Genomic DNA, 22,886 nt, shown 5'->3' with positions numbered 1-22,886 from the left:
AAAAGAAATCTTTAAAGATAGTCTGTATATTTAGTTGAACCTTGGAGTTTAATTACATGAGTTTGAGTATTTCTTTCTCTCTGATACACCATGTTTTGTCATGCAGAAGTATATAACTGGCAAAACATGTCAATATAGAATTTGGAAATGAAAATCAGTGTAATTCTTTACTATATGTAAAATCAAGCTTAGGTTATATGTAAAATTTGCTTAGATTAATACGATTCTTCAGGCCAAATTCTGACCATAGGTGTGGTCCTGTATTCCGATACCTATAAGCAGATTCTCTATGGGAATGTGGAACTTCAATATTAACCTCAGAGATCGGATTTCAGGACTTTTATATGGGAAGCCTGCTGAAGTCTCTGGGAATTCACCTACACAAGTGGTTAGGGGTTCCACTGTGGAACAAATCCATGCAAAATGTAAGTCAGCGCAGCTCCACTGACTTGAAAAATTTGTACTGATGTATACTCGGTAAAAATCTAACACCACATGCCTGAGTCACACAGTAGTACATTGTAAAAGTAAGTATTTCCACTTTGTTCCATTTATATTCATTAGCAGTGATCTTTTTAATATCTCATTTTTAACATTTTGCTTTCCTAGCGAAGTCCCTGATAGATTTTTACAATTAAATGTTGTAATATCAATTTCAAGTGAAGTTAGTAATATGATTTGGATTTCAATATTCTCTGAAAATCATCATATCTGAAAAAAGGTGGAAAAGTACTCCCATTTTAAGTTGCTCTAGCTCAAGACTGAGTTCAGAATTTGAATATCAAGTACAGTTTGCTCCTAGGAGCCTCTGTTAGCTGGAGCAGTGAAACCCATGCGGTCTGTTGGTTAAATGCTTCAGACAGAACTCCATATTACAGTATACAAATAAGCATGTGTCTTCCCTTCTTTACAAGTATACTTTTTGCACTCCACTAGTGGAGTTAAGGAGGAAATTTATTACTGTAGTTGATAACATCTATTCTGGTTCTGTAGGACTTAACAGTACTCAATGCAAAAGAAAGTGAAGAATGAAGATAGAGGAGAAAGACAGGCTCATTGATTACTTCTATCTTAGTCTTAGACCTAACCCAAAGACAGAGTTTTTGTCTTAAAAATAGATTCCCATTATTTGCTTGTAGTGTACACAAATACATTATATCTATGTTCTTCTAAAGTTATTCCTAAGTATCATTCAAAAGAAATGCCCTCGAGTTACAGAATACTGTATACAGACGTTGCCCCTGGTCAGAGGAGATAAAATCTAGTTGTTCAGAGACTTTCCAGTTGAATCGATTTCCATTCATAGCTAATAATTTGAATTCACTCTCTTAGCAACAAACTCTGCCTGACATTATCTGACAACCCAGACACAGGATATGTATATGGCACTGACATACATTCCATTTTTTGTGGGTATTGTACTTACAGAATACAACTTCGTAGGAAATGCGTTTCATTGCAGAACATTCGTTATAGCATCAGGTAACATTTTGAAATCTTTACTCTTTTTCAGGTGTGTAGGGTATTTAGTGCCCTTGCCCCAGTGTTTTACCGCTACAATTCAATCTGTTAATAGTAGTATTTCAGTGATGAAGAGGAAAGAACCACCCTGATCTCCCTACACTCTCAGCTTTTCCTCTTTTCTCCTGGTAATCATTCCATGTACTAACAGCTCTTCCTCTCTGTGGCAGCCTGAAACATTTGGCTTACAGTCTTCAAGAGGATGTGTTCCCTGCAACTGCAACTCTTTTGGTTCCAAGTCCTTCGATTGCGATGGAGATGGACAGTGTTATTGCCAGCCTGGAGTGACAGGAAAGAAGTGTGACCGCTGTGCTCATGGATTTTACAACTTCGAAGAAGGAGGATGTACTCGTATGTAAACTCTTTGCAGCCAATTGCAGATTTATTTATTTGTTTGTTTGTTTATTTATTACTAAGATTCTAGTTTCACTGGTTTTGGATTGCCTAACAAATTTTCCTGACAGGTAGGTATTTTCATAGACAGCCCTGTAAATCAGTCAATTGGCAAGGATGGTGATTGGCAAGAATAAAAGACCCAAGCAATTCCTGCTATTTTAGGGTCAGCTTATGGCTAATCATCTAGCACGTTTAGAAGAAACAGGAATGTCCTTTTCTCCAAGTACTTTTTGCCAAAAAAGTTTCTATGAAGTTCCTATAATTTGGTTATGGTAAGAGTATCATAGAAGGCTGATTAAGGTACTTGCCAAATCCCATCAGCTTGAAGGGATGTTAATGGAAAAAAAAAGGAAAAAAAATCCCTTTGCTTCTAGTTTTATCCCAAACCTTTCACTGTCCCTACATGGTTGATCCTTTTTTATTAAATTTCTATACAGTAGTATTTAGAATCTTGCTTACTTGTATACTTTTTGTGTACAACAAGATCTTCAAATAAAGTTCTCTACTATGTCCCTTGCGTAAACACATGAAAAGTATGCTTTTCCAGATGCTGAAACTCTAACATCAGACGTAAATATATCCAGCCACTTCTTTATATTTGTCCTTTTGGACATTAGGTCAAACACTGAAATGAATGCTTCCTGTCCTTAAAGCAGTACAGACTGCTACATCGAAAAGAAGAAATTGATAGGTCTCTTCACAGGGAAATACCCATCTTTGCTAATAGAACTGTATTTTTAAAGTCTTGTAGACACATTTAGGTGTGATCACGGGAGACCTAGATAGTTGTCTAGTGCAGCTGGCTGCTGGGACGCCAGAGTGGCGATGGCTCCGCAGCATTCTTTGCTGATGGCAGAGTGCTATAAAGCCAAGGGTATTGCTGCTATTATTCTTCAGGCAGCAGCTGTATTTTTTCCAGAAGCAGAAATCACCATGCTCGGTATCCTATTCCTCCTCCTTTCCCATCTGGAACGGCAGCAGAAGCAGTAAGCCTAGTTCTCTGCCTTTTTTTACTCCGTTTTTTTATGGAAGGAGCATCGAGGCTCGAGACCCACATCTGTGCAGCAAAATTCAATTTTACCTGTAGTGTTGATAAGCCTTGAGCCAGGCTGGATTATAGATCATATCTGAAAACATTACTCTCTGGTATTGTCTCCCATGGGAAGGAAACGTTTACCACCTTGAAAAGTGCAAACACATTGGCACCTTGGAAAAGGGAAAGATTGGTTCACAGGCTCACTGGTGAGAGAACTTGAAATTAAAATGCAAATTATAACTGCAGTCCTAAAGCCTTTAGCACATATACGGAGGGAAAAAAATACTATAGTTTATCTTCATGATTAGTCTCCTATTCTAACATTTCACAGTTTAAAAGCATGTCACTATTGTGAAATGCTACAAAATGTGGTTAATTTCATACAGTTGGGGAAGGAAAAGGAGGGCAATTAACAAGATTTCACATTAAAATTTTAACTGCTCTCTTGGCAAACTTGAAATGACAGAGTTTAAGGAACAGTGATGAAATGGGAAAGTTGTGTAAATCCAAACAATATTTTAAATAGAAATATATCCGCCTGTGGTCATCAAATATTTTAAATAACCACAACAGCTAAACATGTTCAGAAAATTCAAATTTTTAAAAGTTCCAAAGTTAATACAACAGATGGAGAGGAATTCTGTTTTCAAAATGCTGTTTTTCCCCCACTTATTTTTAGTAGGCTTTTTATGTATTCCTTCAAATGACAAAAAAAAAAGGAATTAAATTATGAATCACAGGGAAAATCAGAAATTTAATAAAAGTATATCAAATCGTGCTAGGAAGAAAGTGCACAAAAATGAATTCCATAGTGACAGTTAAGTATCGAATAAAATATTGGACCTCTTTTATCTAACATTTATCCAAAAGGAATATAATTTGATTTTTTTTCTTGTGCAATAAAAAACCATAAAGCCTAAAAAAAACCGCCCTAAAGCATCATCAGTTAGCGTTGACATTCTAGCAGCGAAGATACAAAAGAGATTTCTATTTCACTATTGCTTGCAACAGATGTGTTGTATTTTTTCCATATTCTTTTTAATAATGATAAAAGTAAAAATGCAAAATGTTGGTGTATCACTTTCTTCCCCCCCATGCCTTTTGAACCAATTTCGTGTAAGAACTGGAAGCCCGTAGAAAAGCTATCACATCTGAAAGCCTCAGTCTCCCAATGAGAGATGTATTCTGAAACATCTTCAAGCCACAGTGTGTCAAAAGATTTTATGTGGCATGCAAAATGTCTTGTTCCTGGCATGATGGAGGCAAAACTTACTATCTTCTTTGCACCTTATTTTGAAAGCATTGATGGGGAAAAATAAAGGTCACTTCTTATTTGAACTATAGATAAGAGTTCTATCTTTGCACATCTCTTAGTTCAATTCAGCGTAAAGCAAGAAAGTATTTCATACAGTAAAGGCAATGAACATAAATACAGCCTTCAGCAATGAACATTATGTTACACTGCCCTATAAACACCCCAAGGAACTGGTTATCACTCAGAGAATCATAGTTTGCTTATGATGCTTTTGCTTTGACCTCAGGGATGACGTTGATGGTGGGTATGAAAATAACCATGCACCTGTTCCCCTCCTCCAACCAATTAGGTGTCTTGTGCTCCATAACTTCTTATCACTTACGTACCTCGAATCTGCATGTGGCACCAATGAGTTGTTCACTTAATAATGCTTTAGGAGCAAAGACCACTTTTGGAACCACTTCCAAAACCAAAGTATTTTTAATTGAGTAAAATCTGCAAAGAATCCCGGTTTCCTGTGAAGAGGCACGTTGTTGATGTCCTCCCAAGACAGAATACATGTAATATGAAAAAAGGGAGTAGAATGGGAAAAAGAAGCTGGAACACCTTTTTTGCCCTTTAAGAAAAGTCTACTTACAGCAGCAGAAATTTCAGGAGGTTGGCTCAGATTGGTGGAAGATGTTAATTATACTGCAGGTTCCCTGCGTAAAGGGCACAGAGGCAGTCAGGTGGCTTCTTGCACAAGACAGTGTGGGCCCAGAAACTGTACAGCGATACTCTTGCAGCTATGTTACGTGAGTGCACCATCTCAGAAGTCTCTGCACTTCTACAGTTGGTGCCTTTATTTTTCCCATTCTGTTCTCATTGCAGTTACTTCAACCTCAGTTAACCTGTGTTGCATTGCTCCCGACTTGGGTTTCTCTGGGTTTACCCTACCTTTCCTGCCCCATTGTGTCCGCAGATAGCTGAGAGTTCACTGTACGGTCAAGGCTTTGGTGGAATGATCCTAACCCTGTTAGGATCTCCAGGTGTCACATAAAGGGGTAACTTTTCCTCTGCTTTATTTTTTTCTGTCTCCCATGAAGCCTGTGAGTGTTCACGTTTTGGTAATAACTGTGATCCCATCAGTGGCCGCTGTATCTGCCCTCCCAATACTGTTGGAGAGACGTGTGACAAATGTGCACCTAATTACTGGGGCCATGACATTGTCAGTGGCTGCAAGGTGAGTGGATCTCTATTTTCTCTTTGCCATGGGGTAAATGCAGTAATTTGTAGCTGGAACACAATTTTAGGTTTGTAAATCATGGTTCATCTCTGCATTGCAAGTTTTGGTGTCAGTGTGTGGTGTAAATGTTGGCGATCTGTTACTGAGCACTACAGATCCTCTCTCTCAGGTATGCAGCCCGTAACACCGAACACCCTGTTTATACTGCTGTCATGCTGAGTCAGTGTCCTGCTTGAGCCTGGTTTCTTTTATTATAGCTGTATTTAACGTGAGTAAGGAGATTACCATGTTATTTATACAATGTATATAGATGTATAGTTACAGGTAATTGACAGTGCCTTTGCAGAACAAATTTACTTTGGCCCTAATTGTGATACCACTGGGAATTTGTACTTGAAGTTTACTTGAGAAGGGCTTCAACTTGTGCATAAAAGTCAGTGAAGAGAGAAGAAAAGAAACCTGTAAAATGCACTTTCTTCCTATGTTCTTAATGGGGAAATAAACCTTCTCATTATCCTTTAAATCCTTCTTATTCCAGTGTTTGACACAGTTAAAAAAGATTCTGAAGGGGAGGGAAGAAGGGAGAAGAAGTAGGAAAACAATGATAGTATGTCAAAGAGATGAAAGCCATTGTTAATGTGCTACTCTTGAGTTAAGGGGAGCAGCATTTGGTTAAGGTTGAAAACTGGTGACAGTGAATATTGTGCAAAATTCAAATGCCTTCTCCTCTCTGCCTTTCTCATTGATGATGAGGGATTTATAGTACTGCCGCAATTACTTCAAAAAACTATGTCTTGTCTGAACATGGTCATACAGGATTAATGCTCTTTCTTAAAAAGCTGTTTGTCATGTAGCTCAGGCTGCAAATTAATTATCAAGAATGATTTCCTTTTTGTATGTATGGAAAACTCTTGTGAAACCTCTGTTGTGCTGCTGTGATATAGACTCTTGGCTTCTGAAACCAGCCTAATGAGGTTGAAGACCTCTGTTTGAGCTCTGGAGTATATTCTTTGATTTTCTTTTATGTGAGTGCATTAGTATGGCAGTTCCATGCCACCATCTAAATTAATAATGATCTATCAGCCCACATCTCTTTCAGAATGTTGCAGCTAATTTCTGCAAAGTGAGATGTGAATTTCCTGCTTGCACTCTTTGTAGAAGATTTCCAGGGCTGTCGTAAATCAGGGGGATAGAGAGCACTGCATAAAACTGCTTGCTCGCAAAACAAACATAACATCTGATTGTAATTTAGGTTTTGGTATTGCACACCAAGCTATTTCAATGTTTGGTGAACAATTTGCTTTCTAAGCTTTATGTTCAAATGTATCTTGTAGAATAAGGTTCTTTCTGTCAGAAGGTCTTATTTCTTAGGTTAGGTAGTAGTCTAGCAGTCTAACATTTAACCAGTCGTTAAATAGTTTCTCTGGCATTCAGTAAAGACTGAATTTGAATGTCTCCTGTATATAATCACCTTCTTTACAAATCGTCTTTTCAGAGCAGAAGAAAGATGCTTTAAGTATTCATATAATAAACAATTTTGCTTAGAAATTGAATCCACATTTTCCTCCTCTCTTTTTCAGCTTTGTGTCCTTAATTTTAGCAAGTCTATCCATGTCAGTTACTGTGGTAACCTGTACTGGCACTGAATTTGCTTCTGCAAGCTGAACTTCTCCATATGAGATTCTGGTCACGCCAGTGATCACAGCAAATGTCCTGTGCTAACTTTGCAGTACAGTCACAGTAATAGCACTGAGGGATTCTTCTGTTCTTTGGAAGCCTGCAGCCTTCCCTGCTACTTACTTCTGTACTCAGTATCTAGCCCCCTGGCAAGTCATCTAGTTCTATCCCTACCTGCCTGCGCAAGTCTCATTCTGTGAGCAAGTTTACTTCCCAGTACACCGCATGACTAAACCTCTATCCCTTACCGTGTAAATTACTGTCATCTAAGAGTCCTGTTTTTACAAAGAAGATAGTTACCTGTCTGATGGTTGAGTAATAAACATTGAACTAGATTCCACTGGGACCACTGCCCCTGAGCAATTCCAGTTTTAGCAAAGTGGTCTCAACATGCCGGGCAGAGGATTTACATAGAAAGCACTTTTTAGAGAACACTTACAGTTTTTAAGTTAATTTTGTCTGCAAAGTAATCCCAGTGTCTTGACCTTTTTGGATTTACTTGGTTTCACTGCCTAAACTTATCAGTGATAAGTAATATCTGTTCAAAAAGAAAACAGTCTTGTAAATGTATTTAGTGTACTTGCTTGACCCTTGTTGAATAAAGATAAATGCCTAGCCTTATAATGCAGATATGTTACCTTCGGACAGTGGAAATTCACTGCCATACTTTATTTATAGATACTTGAAAAAGGTGAGTTGCTTTTTTGTTGGGGTTTGGTTTTGGTTTTTTTTCAGAAGCACAATTGCAATTTTCTTCTTGTTTCTCTCCTTTTTAGCCCTGTGATTGCAGCCTCATTGGAGCCCTGAGTTCTCAGTGTGACTTAAATACAGGCTGTTGCTTCTGCCGCCCTGAATTCTCTGGGGATAAATGCACCGAGTGCAGGCTGGGTTACTGGAATTATCCACAATGTGTTGCTTGTCAGTGCTTCCTGGCAGGGACTGATCCACAGAGCTGTGATACAGAGTTGGGGAAGTGCTCGTGCCTTGATCATACTGGCCAATGCAGCTGCAAGGTAGGACAAAGAAGGTTGTAAGCTGATCTTACAGCTGCTGAGAAGTTTATTCCAAAATTCATTGACATTTGTACTTGCCTTTTCCAACAATACATGCAAACAAATCTAGTTGGTTTTCATAGTGCATTTGCTAACTGCTGTGGCAGGAGTCTAACATAAAGAAAGACTTAAGTGCTTATCAGTTGCTTTTTCACACACTAACACTTGCCAGGATAGCATCCTCCTAGGCTCTCTTCTCACTTCATATTTCTTCCTGTTCTTATAGAACTGTTGCCAATTTAACCCCATTCAATACAATTCTTGTTCAGATATTTGGCATATTAAAAGCAAACGCATCAGTAATAACAGTATGCCACAGTGCTAGTTCTTTATAGTACATTGACTTAGGAGGAGTCAATATTGATCATTTTATAAGTAGAATTCACTGCGGTAGTATCCATTCTTCTGAGTAGACTGCATCCAATTCAGGATCACTGAAGCAAAGGCTTTTGGCATCATGACCCACAGCATTCTTATTTGGAATTGTTCTTGGAAGAACAGCTCACTTAGGTGGTTTGATAATGGGTGGATTGCTGGGCTTAAAGGGCAATAATCGGTGGTTTGACATGCAGTTGGTAGCCAGCAAGCAGAGTACCCTAGAGCCAATACCTTCATCAGTGACACAGATGACAGAATTCACCATCAGCAGATTTGAGAATATTGCTGATTTGGAGGAGGTAGAGGTTGAGAAGCTGAACAGTAGAACTATAATTTAGAGGGTCCTTGAAAAGCTTGATGATTGGGAAAATAGAAAGGTCATGAACTGAAGTGGAATAACCTCAAGAATCAGTACAGTTTGGGAGGAAAAAGGCTGAGTGGTAATTTTAAGTACATACAGGCTTTGGGGAATGGCAAGCTGAATATAAGCCAACCATGTACTCTCATTGTAAATAAGGCAAACTGCCTCATGGATGCATTGATCATACTGGCCAATGCAGCTGCAAGGTAGGTCATCATGAAGAGCATGACCAGCAGAGGAAAGTCTTTATCCCCCTCTACTCAGTGCTGGTAAGACTTCACTTAGAAATGGTGTCCAGTTTTAGGACCTGATTCAAGAGTGTTGTTGAGAAACTGGAGAGGATCCAGAGAAGGGCTACAGAGAGACTTGGAGCAGATGATCTGTAAGGATATACTAAGAGAGCTTTTAGTCTGCAAAAAATAGAGGCTAAGAGAAAATGCAATTGCAGCCTACAGCCACTTCAAAGAGTAGTTGATGGAGTCAAGTCCTTTCTGATAGTAGCAAAAGATGTGACAAGGGACAACAGCTGCAAATGGTAGCTTGGGAATTTTGGGTTGGACATTAGGAAAAAAAATCCCTGGGAGGGTTATGCAGCACTGGAACAGATTATCCAGAAAGGCTGTGAAATCCCCATTCTTGGAGGTTTTCAAGAATTGGCTAGAAAGAGGCGTGGGTAACCTGATCTAGTATTGGTGATAGTCCCGCTTCAAGGAGGAGGTTTTTAAAAGGACCTCTAGAGATTCCTTCTGTGATTTTGATTCATTCTTTTTCAGGGACTGTATTGACACAAAGAGCTAGTAAAATGGAAGGATGAATTTGAATGATTGAATTGCCAGGTAATTCTTTTGTTAAAAGGGCACCAGTCACTTCATTCTGAGTTTAAAGGATAGACTCAATGGAGGAACTGTAGAACAGATTAGATTGGAAGGGACCTATGGAGTTCATCTAGTCCAGCACCTTGTTTGAAAGACATTGCTGCGACAGTATTTCCAAGGATGGGGATTTCACAGCCTCTTTGTCCAAACTGCTTGACCACCCTCTTGTTCTTCTGGTGTATTTGAACAGAAAACATCACATTCTATTTCACAAATACTGATTTATTTGATGGTGAAACCATAAGAAAACTGAAGTGAGTGAGTTGATCACATGGACCATGTGAGTAAAACAGCCTACTGATCAGTGTTATTTGTCCTATGTCATCCTCTGACATGGAAAAATAGAAGTATCTCAATTCTTTCAGCCTCTACTGATACGTGATGTGCTCCAATCCCTCTAACTATCTTGGTGCCCCTTTTCTTGATTAGGTCCAGTATGTCAATGTCTTTCTTGTAGCTCTTGTAAGCGCTAAATAGAAAGAATGGGGGTTTATGGCATTTTTAAATAGAAATGTTTCTTTGTTGATTCTTTTAAGGCTAATATAGTTACTTCTATGTTTCTGTGAGTGCAGATTAACAGTATGTATTTAGCTGATGATTAATGATAAGAAACTGCAATTGACATGAAAAAAAATGCAAAGCAAGTAAAATTCACAATTTATGACAGAAAATGGACAAATAATACTGAATTAAGTCAACAGATTTTTTTTTTTCCAGAATTTAAGTCTAAGGTTGAGTTTAAATCTAGGGTTGGTTAACCTTTTGTGTAACTTTTTTTAAAGAGTTATATTTTGAAGAAGCTAGATTTTTATAAAATGGTAATCATTCCCATTTAAACCTGCTGTTATAGCTGCAGAAATGAGCTTGCAAAGGCTCAGGAGCCCCTTTGTCAGTCCTGACAAAAAGCAGCAAAATCTAAGCTAAATACAGTGTAGGCACCTTTGCTGATAGAGTTACATGTGGAAATGAGGGTTGAAAATGGTATATCCTCGGGGATAATGTTTGTTTCCTGTATAAGCTTTGGAAAGTTGAATTTGTTTTTTAGATTGGCTTCTTCACATTACTCTCAAGAGAAGAAAAAGAGGGGAAGGAAAAGCCAACCAGTGCTTTCATATTGGTGATTTTTTTTTAAATACCTTGGTCTCAGTATGAAAATGGTTTTAAAAGGCTATGCATAAATTATTGTGTATCTGGCCCTATCTGGTATAGCTTTTTATTTGGACTAATTGAAAAATGAAAATAAAAGCACTGACATTACAACAGTGAGACATTTCAGCCTTGTTAATACTGTTCAATGATGTGGAAAACAATCATGAAGAGGGGAAGGCTTTTCTTTACAATACTTCCATTAAAATATGTTTCTTAACAAGAACATTTAGTACTGTACCTTAAACATTCTAACTTGTCAAAGCTAATTCCTATTAAACAAAAGGCTTGATTAACCCCGGCAATTTCAGAAGGACATATTTTTTCTTATCTTATCAATCATTTATTGAGCATGTCATGCCCAAAGTGCCATTTGATTTTTCTGAGCTTACAACTGTCGGTATGAAGCCAGCATCCATTGCTCAGAGCTACTCAGTGGATACAAATGCAAATGCCTCAATTACATTAATTGTATACACACATGATAAGAAGCTGGAAAGTTCCTTGAATATTTCCTTGCACTTATTATTATTTCTTTCTGCACCCTGTTACTATTATTGTATGATTTTCTTTTTCTTATTACTACCTCGAAATAAAGCTTGCTTTTTTTTTTTAAATATTCTCTCTCTTCCAGGTTAATGTGGAAGGTGTCCACTGTGACAGGTGCAAGTCTGGTACATTTGGTCTCTCTGCCAGAAACCCACTTGGCTGCAGCAGTTGCTATTGCTTTGGCCTGACTACACAGTGCAGTGAGGCAAGGGGGCTGATTCGCATGTGGGTGAGTACGAAACTGCTGAGCCATGTAATGCAATAATGTTGTTTCCTGCTGGCATCTTTTAGTCAGGCACTGAGAGGTAGCTAGAAAATGGCCAAACATTTAAGCAATCATTTTCCTCTTTATACTTTGAGAAGTGGAGAGAGCGGTATGTTCCATTAGACAATCAGGGTCAAGGCATTAAATGTAAATAAGTAGATAAGAAAAGCAGTGATAGGATAGCTGACGTCAAGCCAAAGTAAAGCTATTAAAACCCAGGGAAGGGCAAGCTAGTCATGTGGGGAAATCATGCAGTCCAGTGCATTGTAACATAATCTCTGGTATATGATACACAGTTTACCCAGGTGTATTCAAGAGTCACAGATGCTTGTTGTCCAGCATAGATTTCTCATGGTTCAATAATTCTGTTTATTTTCATTGTTTTGTTCTGTTTTTTTTTAATTTTTAAAAAAGAGCTTATTAAAGTTCTATTTAAATCCAAGAATAGGAGGGTATAATCCATCAGTGCAAACAAAGAGCTCTCCACCTTTTTGTGGAAGAGGGCCTTGAGACCTATGCTGGACTGACAAATAAGGCAGACTGGATGTCTCCATTTATCTGTACAACGAGCGCAAAACACGCATTGAGACCTCTGCTGTCCATCACTGCTGTGCCAGCTCCTCAGTTACATTCTGGAGGAACTACTTCTAATGGAAAACGACTAGTTCAGTCCCCATGTGTGGTCAGTCATATCTCTGCTAGAAAGCATGTCAACCATAGAGGGAATGTCTGCCTAATGCAAATCAGCCAAAGCCCCTGACTTGTCCTGCACAAGCATCAATTGCATAAGCATACTTTAGGCTGAAATCAAGGTGTGATCTCTTACTAAAGACTTCATATCTCTTGGTTGAAGTAATATGAATAGCACCCATTCTCCCCTTCATTGTTCAATGCAATAGCACCTCGTGCCCTTCCCTGTGGATGAAGTGATTTATCATGGTCTGACCCAGTTTCTCTCATTATTTCAGTTTTGCCCATCATATGCTGGTAGGCTGGAGATGAAAGGCTGTAAAAGGCTGGCAAGTTATAAAATTTAATCAAGTTCCATGACAGCAACAGTTCTGGAAAATTGTGCTTTGACCTTTGTGGCAGCACAAAGCAGAAACATAGTTTAAACCTCCTGATTATTATGTGTCTGTTGATTAATTTCCTTTCCTATTTATGGTCATATCTAAACAAGTGTATGTCCACATCTCATGTAGTTTTTGGTACTCTGATCTATTTCAGAATTGTTTCAGAGCTGTAAACTGAGTGAGGCCGGGTTCTGCCAGCTGCTAGTGACTATTTCAGATACTCTCAGGTGCTTCAAATGGCATTAGACATGTTTAAACAAGCAAATCCTGTCTTCTATGACAATAAGGCAAGGCTGACCTGAAATTCAAATGTGTTGACCACTTTCTTGATGTCTAAAGTAGTAAACAGTAAAATATGGTTATGATAGGAACTCAGGAAATCTCACTTAGGGTTGGCAATGTTAGGAATGCTTCCACATCTGGTCAGTCGATAGATGCTGCTGTAAATGGAAATACCAAGATGCTTAAAGTGCAGTACAGGCTTGGTTGATTCCTCATTACCCAATCCCTATCTTGTGAACAGTGTGTTGATGGGATGACTGTTAGAGATATAACTCTGCATTTGTTTTCTTTGTTTTCCTCACTCTTTGGGAGAAAGCAGTTTTGATACCAGCCCTTTGCATTTGTTCACTCACTTCCTGTGATACTTTCATCTGCACAGAATTACTAAGACTCTTATTACAGTTTTTGATCAAAATAATGATTTCTGTATAATGCTATTGAGACTCTTTCAACAAGTCTAAGAAAATTACAAGTATCTAAGTGGCATCCTTGTATTTTTCATTAAATCTGAATTTAGAGTTACAGAAACTCTGAGCCCTCACTCTCTGCATATTGCCTGGAGAACACTTAGCTTGACTATTGCGTAAAAGTACCAAGGGATCAGGCAGTGTGTTCCACAGCCCTGGTGATGTATAGTAAGAGTTGGTGAGAAGTATGCTTCTTCATAAGGTACAATTCTTACAATCCAAACAGAAGAGGCCCGAGACTGAAATAGCACTATGGAAATCACTTCAATAAAATTCTTGGGATCACTTGCTGATGAAACTATTTTAACCAGAGCTAGTATGCTCTTTGTTAACATGAGGACAAGGTGCAAAAGGCTTGAGGGGGAAGTCATTATTATCACTGTTTATACCTGAAGGAGTAGTAAGACTGTTCTGTGACAAATTGCTCATGATGTGAAATGAAATTACCTAGAAATAATTTTTTGAAGAGTTAGAATTTAAAAACTAACACTTCATGGGGAAAAATAGACTAGATTTTCTTCTTGATTTTTTTGAATATGTATAGATGACCTTGAAGCCAGAGCAAATGATTCTACCACTGGTGGATGAAAAGCTTCAGCGCAGCACTCTTTCAGGGATTGCATTCCAGCCTCCTGAAATAGTAGCAAATATAGAACAGGTGATGCAGGATCTTCGGTCAGAACCTGTTTACTGGAGACTTCCAGAGCAGTTTGAGGGACGAAAGGTAAACATAAAATTTCACTGAATACTTCATGGATTTACATATTTTTTTATCTTATATTTGTATTTTGCAATGCCTTTTGTCCCTTCCAATAAGCATGTCATCACACAGTGGAAGGTATTCAAAAGAAAATAAATGCCATTCCATTATGAAAAATTATTTGCTCCCTTATCATGGAAATTCATAAGTCTGTAACATAAACACTATTTTAAAATATATATTTTCAGATAGTAACATGTAATATTTTTCCACAAGATAGATTCTCTCATAAAAATGTTATTTGAAAAATTAAACTACATTAATTTAATATAACTCTCTTGTAACTTTTTGTTTCTCTCCATTTAAACAAACACAATGCCTGATCTTTGTAAGGAGAAAATGATTGAAATAACCCTCCTTTTGGATATTGTTATGTGCCTCTGTGATGATTGATTTTGCGCTTTTGGTATTTCTTGGTTTGGCTTGGGAAAGTTTAGACGTTTCTTTCTCTAAACACAAATTTTGGGGAGCACCAAGGCACATATAAAGAAATAGATAACATTTTGGCTTTAGTGTAGTACAATAACAAATTGCTGATGGGTATTTTTGAACACAGCCCTTGTCCCCAGATAGTTCCACAAGCATGTATTGCTATTTTCTACCACACGCACATTCATCAGGCTGTGCACAGGTGCGGAGTGTATCTAGCGTCTACATATGCCCAGGAATTTATTTTTAGCTAACTGAAAATGAGATTTCTTTTTGTGCTTTGTGTTTTGCTTTGTTAGCTGACCACTTATGGAGGGAAACTGAAATATGCAATCTACTTTGAAGCACGAGAAGAGACAGGTTTTACTACTTACTACCCACAAGTCATCATAAGAGGTGGGCCTCCCACCCATACAAGAATTATTGTCCGACATGTGGCTGCCCCTCTGATTGGGCAGCTGACAAGGCATGAGATAGAGATGACAGAGGTAATGTTTCCATCTGCCATTTTTTCCCAGAACTTAAGCACCTGGTTCTTTTTAATACTGTTAATAATCTGGTTTTGTATTACTGTCTTTCAGCATGAATGGGAATATTATGGTGATGACCAAAGAGTCAGAAATGCTGTGCCCTGGGAATATTATCATGATGACCCAGGTGTCAACAGGACGGTGTTCCAGGCAGATTTCACGTGGAAGCATTATGCAGATGACTCAAGACCAAGTAGAGCTGTATCCCGGGAAGACTTTCTGAATGTGTTGTATGATGTTCATTACATTCTTATTAAGGCTACTCATGGCAATATCATGAGGCAGAGCAGGTAACTATTTCATGCAGTGGTCTGAAATAGTGCAGTAGTCAGAGATAACCTGATAGAGCTTCCCAGCAGAATTTTTATTCATAACATAAGCAATAAGCAGTTGCTGAGAAGAACAGAAAGAGTTAGCATTCAGCATAGCAGAAGATGCAGGAGAGGGAAATTTTATTCAATAGAAAATTTAAATCACAATAGGCAAATGAAATCCTTATTTTCAGGATCCTAAAACAGAAAACACATGTAAGCACACACATCCTGAAACACATTCAAAATATTTTTGGAATAAATGTCTACTTTATGAAAACATGATGCTGTAATTAAATATGTTAGCATATGAAGAAATTTTCTCTTGCAAGTGGGAAATGATGTAAAAAGTCAAAGATGAAAGAGTAGTCCTTTAATGAAATGATACTTAATCCAATATATTAGGGACAGATATTCAACATTTTCTATTCAGTTTATTCATTAATAAGTTAGATAATGAAATAAAGATAACAGTTACTAAATTTGAAGTGGACATCAGACAGCAAGATGAGAGGAATAATATAAAAATCTGCTGCAATCTAAAGGTCAACTATAAGATTTTACACTTTGAAAGGAGTAGTCAATTGAACAAACGAGGAACAACTGCTTAGTTACCTATTCTTCAAAGAGGGCTCTGTTGTTTACAGCATATCACCAGGTAAATGGTAATGACATTCTTGTTGAGAAATGCTAATATTCTAGCTGCACGTTTAAACAGGTACGGCCTGCAAAGCGCAAAAAATTAATCTCTCACTTCCACCCAACACTAGTAAAGCCTAATCATCAAGTTTTGGATACTGGAATTCAAGAAAAAATTATTAAAGTGTTCAGAGGATAACAGTGAACATCATCACAGGTCAGAAAATATGACCTGTGAGAGAAGATGTAAAGAACCAGATTTATTTAGAAATTAGAAATTGCCTTAAGATCCATAAAATATTGTCACAAAGAGAAAGGAAAGAATCAGTTCTCTGTTGCCATCGTGGGTAAGTCAGAAAAGTTTTTTTCAGGAAAGATTCACGTTAGACACAAGAGAAAAATTCCTGGGGGTAAAGAAGTTCTGGAATAGACTATGTAAACTATTCCTAAAAGTTTTTCATAACAATTCACAGTATCCTTTGCAAGCAAAATTTATTAGCAAGGACACAGGAATAATTGGATATAAACTCCAAAGGTCTCCAGAGGTCCTTTCTGTGATTCTGTCATAAAAATAATAGGCTAAAATTATTTCTAGATTTCTAGGTCACAAATAGGTCTATAAGAACATAACCCTTGGAGTTTATGAGGGTGAATAGTAGGGGCAGATACATTGCAACATTGCAGCATTGTGTGACAGAAAACATAGTCATTGTTGCTGCTATTGTCTCTATTTAAAGTATATAATTTACAGAAAGTATTCATCCAGCTTGCACTGGCTAGATGCTAAATATTAACAACAGATGCCATAAATGTTTTGCATTGGTTTCATTTATTTTTGGCATAGTCAATTTAGGATATTGTATTACAAGCTCAGGGGATCCCTGTGAAAAGAGACAGGAAAGTAACTCCAGTGCGACATGGAAAATTTGGGAAGCATGTCCATATTTTGTGTCTGTTTCTCCCTTCCCTTCCCTTTATGCACTACAGATCCTAGTTCAGCTGTGGAAGCAAAATCTTAATACTATCTCAGCTCAAGCAGCATAAGTTATGAAAATGAACCTCCATTTTAATGATTTTGTTCTGAGATGCGTATGACCGTGGTGACTGAACTAGACCTGCATTGTAATACACCACCATTTTATCGAGGCTGCGTAGTAATGAGGCATATAATGGAACAGAGGAGGACTTTTCAGTTTCAGGGCAGGTTTGCAAGGTGGCATTTAAAGAACCAAAATTTATTTTCACAGCATTGCATTTCAGAATGTGACATTTTATATGACAGCAGGACTTAGCGAAGAGTTCATCTGTTCTTTCTGGTAACTCTCCATCTGAAGTCATAACCTTGCATATCATACCGTATTTGATTTTGGAAGTGGTTATGTTACAATAGGTTTTTATGATCTGTCCAGTTACATAGGTAACATTCATCACATGGCATCTGAGACTTTAAGTAGAAAATAAACAGCAGGAATACATTGGGGTTTTTTTTTTCAAGTTAGCACCTTGAATGATTTCAGAGGAAGTTTTGCTTAAGATCACAAAATAAATCCCCCGAAATGTTTTTAAAGGTTAGTGGAGTATTAGCTTGTGTAAGAATTGAAGGCTTTTATTAAAAATAGTCTGAGACCCTCTAAAGGACAATATTTATGCTCAACTTTAAACATATGTTTAAATTAAGTGATTTATAATAAAACATTTGTTTAAATAGAGTATGTTGTGCTTTCTAAATAAAGGCCCTGTTCTAAACTAGTAAAACTTCTCTTTCTGCCTGACATGTGCATAGTAGAAAAGTATAAAGCAAAAGAAACGGTGGATGGGAGGAAGAAAATGTATATGAAGTATTTTTAAATTTTTTTAAGGTTTTTAATAGTGCCTTAATTTCAATTGCAGAGTTTAAAAGCTGCAGATAAGTGATAAACTACAGGAAAAGCATTTAAAATAAAGTCAAAGCAGCAGCAGCAGTTGGAAGCATAAAAAAAGCTTAGTTCTAGTGTTAGCACTGAATTAGCTATATAGTTTAGCAGCAATGCTAATGTTGTTTCTGCTTCAAAGCTGCAGCATTACTAGTGAGCTAGGGATTTCTGCTCAGAATCCAAAGGCAACCATTTTTCTCCTATATTGTTCATTTTGTTGCCCTCATTTTCACATTCACCACTCTAAATTGAAACATTTCTTTTATTAGATTTTGTTTTGCTTTTTAGGCAACTGGGCTGTGATAATAAATTAGTTTGAATTGGAAGTATGCTTTCAATTTGACTGTGAATTATTTCAATATCCCTGACACTGATCAAGTAGCAGTCGTTGGACTACTGCCTATTAGACATGTTCCAAGGATCAACCAAGCCTGACCTTCCTTAAGTAACATTTTCACACAAACAACAGGTAGCTTTGTGGTCCCAGAGTATATTATTATGTAAGTGCGGTTTTCTGACAGTAAATAGGTTTTTTGCAGTGCACAGACCATTGCCTCAGCCTTGAAGATGATGGGGAGGCAGATTTCATTTTGTTTTTCCATTAAATGTACAGAGATTTCAGTGTAAGCTTACATTGACATATCAGATCTGAATGGTTGTGCCCTCTTTATTTTCACTTTTCTGTTTTGATATGGCTTTGTTTGCTTGGCGTTTTTTTGTTCAATTTCCCTGCTCCACTGAACCCCTTTCTTCAGGTAGTAAGGGAGCATGGGGTTTAAGTTACTAGATGATTTGGGTATTTTGCATTGACACAAGGTAGCAAGAGGTATGGGTCTGGTCACCTAAGCTCAATCTTTCAGCAGTGGGTGTTTGCTTTTCCTACAGTCATCCTGACATTGGTGCCTATAGGCCAATGTGCAGAAGAAGAGTGTCAATAATCAAGGTTGGGGAATAGACGAAGGGACTACGAGCATGAGGAGGTGTTGAGCAGTTCTGTGAGGTCCTCTGCATTAGCCCTATGCACAGATACTTAATGAATAGACTCTAGCAGCGTTACTGAAATTTTTCAGCTAGTTAGTCACACGTTCTTCAACATTTTCTTTTAGGTTGGCAATATATTCGAAGCTTTAAAATTTACATTATTCTACCCTTTTTGTTTCTCAAAGACAGTAAGGGGGTTCCAGATCATAGGATTCATTTAAACAAACTAACAAACCCCCAAAATAAAGTAGTAAGCTAAAAGAACTTGTGGTACATTAGGATTAAGTGTATTTCATTAGATACTATGTTTGTTGTCTTTGTCCATGATGGACAACCCTATATGGCAGGTCAGCATGCATGCTGGAAAGACAGGGAGTGGTTGAGGGGCAGGGATATTATTATTAATACAATCAAACAAATGTTTGGAAAGTTAAAATGTCAGAAGCTCTACCATGAAACATATCCCTTTCTGATACTAGCAGATGCTTCTGTAGTAGGATTGCTTGTTTACTTTAAATTGTTTATGTGTGTAAATGATCCTAAGGAAAAAAAAAAGGATATCTGACTACCAATCTTAAAATTTCTGCTAAAAAGGCAAATGTCCAATGTCTTTGAAGTCTGCTGTAGAGTGTGTTAGGTTGCTTTAGTTGCTGAGGATAGATTTTTTTTTTTTAAATAGTTGCCTCATTAAAAGCTCATTGAGTGAACAATTTTATTGTCATACCTATGAGAATCATGAATTGGAACTGCATTTAGTATGTAACTTCAATTTCTTAATGAGTCCCTCAAATGAAGAATCAGATTTGAGCCTTTGTTAATGGTTTGGCTGAAAAGAGATTAAAAAAAGAGATTACATCAAGCACGAGGGAAAAGTTATTTATACTATTGCCTAGAAATGGAAAATGAGTCTGGAGGTGGTGGTAGCTTTGTTGTTTCCTTAAGGAGCGACAAAAATAGTGCTATTTGTCTCCTGTAGATCAAGAAGCCAAATAAGACCATTTTCTCCCATGCCAGCTGACTATGAACTAACTGGGTTTGAGTTAGTGCTTGACTCATCTCATTAGAGATGTTTGCTCCTTTTTTTCAGGATTTCTGAGATCTCAATGGAAGTCGCTGAAGGTGGCACTGTGTCTGGGATGACTCCTCAGGCTTACTTGATTGAGAAATGTGACTGCCCATTGGGTTATTCTGGTTTGTCTTGTGAGGTACAGTACTAACCTGACTTCCAGTAAAAGTCTTTATACCTTCTTCGGTCCGTTCATTAGCAAGGTGTGATAAGTAATTAGAGTGTGAATCCATTTAACTGGCAACAACTCTCCCTTAATTTAATTACTTACGTTCTTTCTCTCTGAGGTATCTCTCTCGCAAGGAATTTAAGCACTTTTTTTTGCTTTAGGCAAATATGCCATTGAAACCATGACGATGACTCAAATACTTAGAATACAGGAAGGTGATCTTTACTGGGTCAGCATCTCTGAGGCTGAATTGTGTGACTGATGCTGACTTTTTGGACAGATAAGGGTATAATACTGTTCTAACGTACTGTGTACAACAGATTGTACTATGTTATCATGTTATGGTGAGGCCATAATACACAATACAGTTACAATACCATGTCTTCCAAAAGGCCGAACTATACGCATCACTTTATCATGACCATAATTCTCAGAATCTGTGGAGAAAAACACAGATTCTGTGAATCATGGTCATTATAAACTGTCAAATTAAAAAAACCCAATTGATTCTATAAGTTATTGATAGTTGTAAGTAAACTACAAATTAACATTTGTAATAGTGAATAATTTAAGGTTACATACTACTTATTCCTGAAAAGTTCAAGATCTGTCAGTTGAATGAAATTCACCAAATAAAGTATAAAAACAAATTAGAAAAAAAAAAAAGTTAAAAGAATGTTATTGAAATTGTAACACCAAGCACTCTAAACAGAGCCGTGCAGAATTTTAAAATTCTATTCTGTAAAGGCTTTCCAGATTTTTAAGTTTGCCTTGTTTGACATTTAAATTCCCATATAAAGTTTTAACAGCTGTATGATTGATTGAAATATTTTGTTTTGAAAAAAAGCTAAACAGCATTTCAATTTTGATTTCTTAAATGTTTGTATTATAATGAGTAACTCAAATAACAACAAGATTTAAAAAGAGAAGTCATTTCAAAAGCAAAACTTGAAATAGTGCATGCTGAACAGTTGGTCAAAAAGGCAGTTCATAGATGGGAACTTGTAGATTCCTCACATTGATCTTTCCTCTTGAAACTGTTCCAAGAGCATGCCTTTGTGAACCAACACTAATAGGATGAAAGTTGTCCATTTTGCTTTCATTTTGCATGCTTGACTGCTCAAAATAGCACTGCAAATGCATTAAAAATGTAAATGAGAACCATTCTGTAGCATGTCTGTGTTTCATGAAAGAAGCTTCATGGAAGATGTTTTCAAAACTTTAAGAAATGTCTACTGCGCATGTTCAAACTGTCAGTTTTCTGAATACTTATAATTTATCCAAGTGGATCTATGAAAATACATTGAAAAGGGCCACTGAGTTCTGGCAAATATCTTTCCATTTTACTCCCCTACAATTATTCTTCTTCCAGTGCTGGTATAGGACTCCCATAAGAAGATCTTGCTCAGTCCATACACAAAAGCTTGCATCCTATCAAATTTCAGTACCCCTTTTATAAACGATGGAGCTGCTTGTAAAGAGGAGCAGAAATTCTGGAACATGGTCCAAATAGTGTATTTTGCTTTATTCTTAGAACGGTCGAGTCACTGTGTCATAAAATAAAATAGATCTGATACTAATGGAAACTTTTTTCCTGAACCATTGAAGTTTGGTAAATTTCTAACTCATTGAACACTGGGAGAAAAGTGTTGATCAACTAAGCGAGCTTGGTGCTCCTTATACATGTACGATATTTTTTTTTTGCTTATCTAAATATTTTCATGCTGGGGATTACGTGTGTCAAAAGTGCCCAAGTTTTATAGAAAATCAGCTGACTTGTATGCTTTTGTAAAATGTATCTTATGATAGGTACCAGAGAACGTATTTAAGATGTAATACTTTGACTGCAAAATACAAATTAATATTTTTGACTGTATGTGCTCTTGATGATGAGACTGGCAGTCTTCCTGTGTGCAAACCAGCATGTTTTTATTATTTAGCAAGACTAGCAACTCCAAATGCCTTTGTGCAGTTGCTAGGTGGAGGTAGCAGGGAACACCACCTCGAGTACTCTGCAAATCCCTCAGACATCCTGACTAAGTGGGTAAAGGGTTCCCCCAAGCTAGCAGTGGGAGAAAATTTGGAATGAGTAAATGAAGAGAAAGATGCCTTGTCATCTGCGAGAACTCTGCTCCCTTCAGATGTTGTACAGGATTGTGTTACGCAGCAAATGAGGCAACAGGAACAGTGAGTTAATAGGAAATATGTGCAAGGAAGTGAATTAAGTCATTTTCTCTGCACACTATTTCAGTAAGAGCATACACCTGAATGTGTGTAAATACACATATGAGAAACTAACGGGCTCCAGCATTTGCTCAGAAGTACAGATTTTTTTTAAATTACTGTAACAAATTGCATTTTTGAGGGAAAATATATGATAATGTAATTAGAACTTTATTTTAATTCACACCCACCAGGGGCTGGAATAAATGTCTCAGTTGCAACCTTCATACTTTGTGCTTAATTGTGCAATCTTCACATGCTCATAACTTAGTTTATTTTTAGTGTGCTCAGTGAAGGTTATGGTGTG

At 37.3% G+C, this 22,886-nt stretch overlaps 1 protein-coding gene across 1 annotated transcript in view; it reads left to right on the top strand.

Annotated features, from left to right (window-relative positions):
- LOC104082056 (laminin subunit alpha-2-like) overlaps positions 1-22,886 on the top strand; it is a gene marked incomplete at both ends in the record, with an annotated part of 98,927 nt that overhangs the window by 7,410 nt on the left and 68,631 nt on the right. Inside the window, 8 exons of the mRNA XM_009585017.1 lie at positions 1,692-1,872; positions 5,294-5,430; positions 7,887-8,123; positions 11,557-11,700; positions 14,103-14,282; positions 15,047-15,235; positions 15,428-15,567; positions 20,209-20,326. Coding sequence (XP_009583312.1) covers positions 1,692-1,872; positions 5,294-5,430; positions 7,887-8,123; positions 11,557-11,700; positions 14,103-14,282; positions 15,047-15,235; positions 15,428-15,567; positions 20,209-20,326 — 1,326 coding nt within the window. The remainder of the gene's footprint in view (positions 1-1,691; positions 1,873-5,293; positions 5,431-7,886; positions 8,124-11,556; positions 11,701-14,102; positions 14,283-15,046; positions 15,236-15,427; positions 15,568-20,208; positions 20,327-22,886) is intronic.

The sequence above is a fragment of the Fulmarus glacialis genome, unplaced genomic scaffold (genome assembly GCF_000690835.1).
Source record: "Fulmarus glacialis isolate BGI_N327 unplaced genomic scaffold, ASM69083v1 scaffold12579, whole genome shotgun sequence".
Classification (NCBI taxonomy): Eukaryota; Metazoa; Chordata; class Aves; order Procellariiformes; family Procellariidae; genus Fulmarus; species Fulmarus glacialis.
This window is presented reverse-complemented; position numbering and strand designations above follow the sequence as displayed.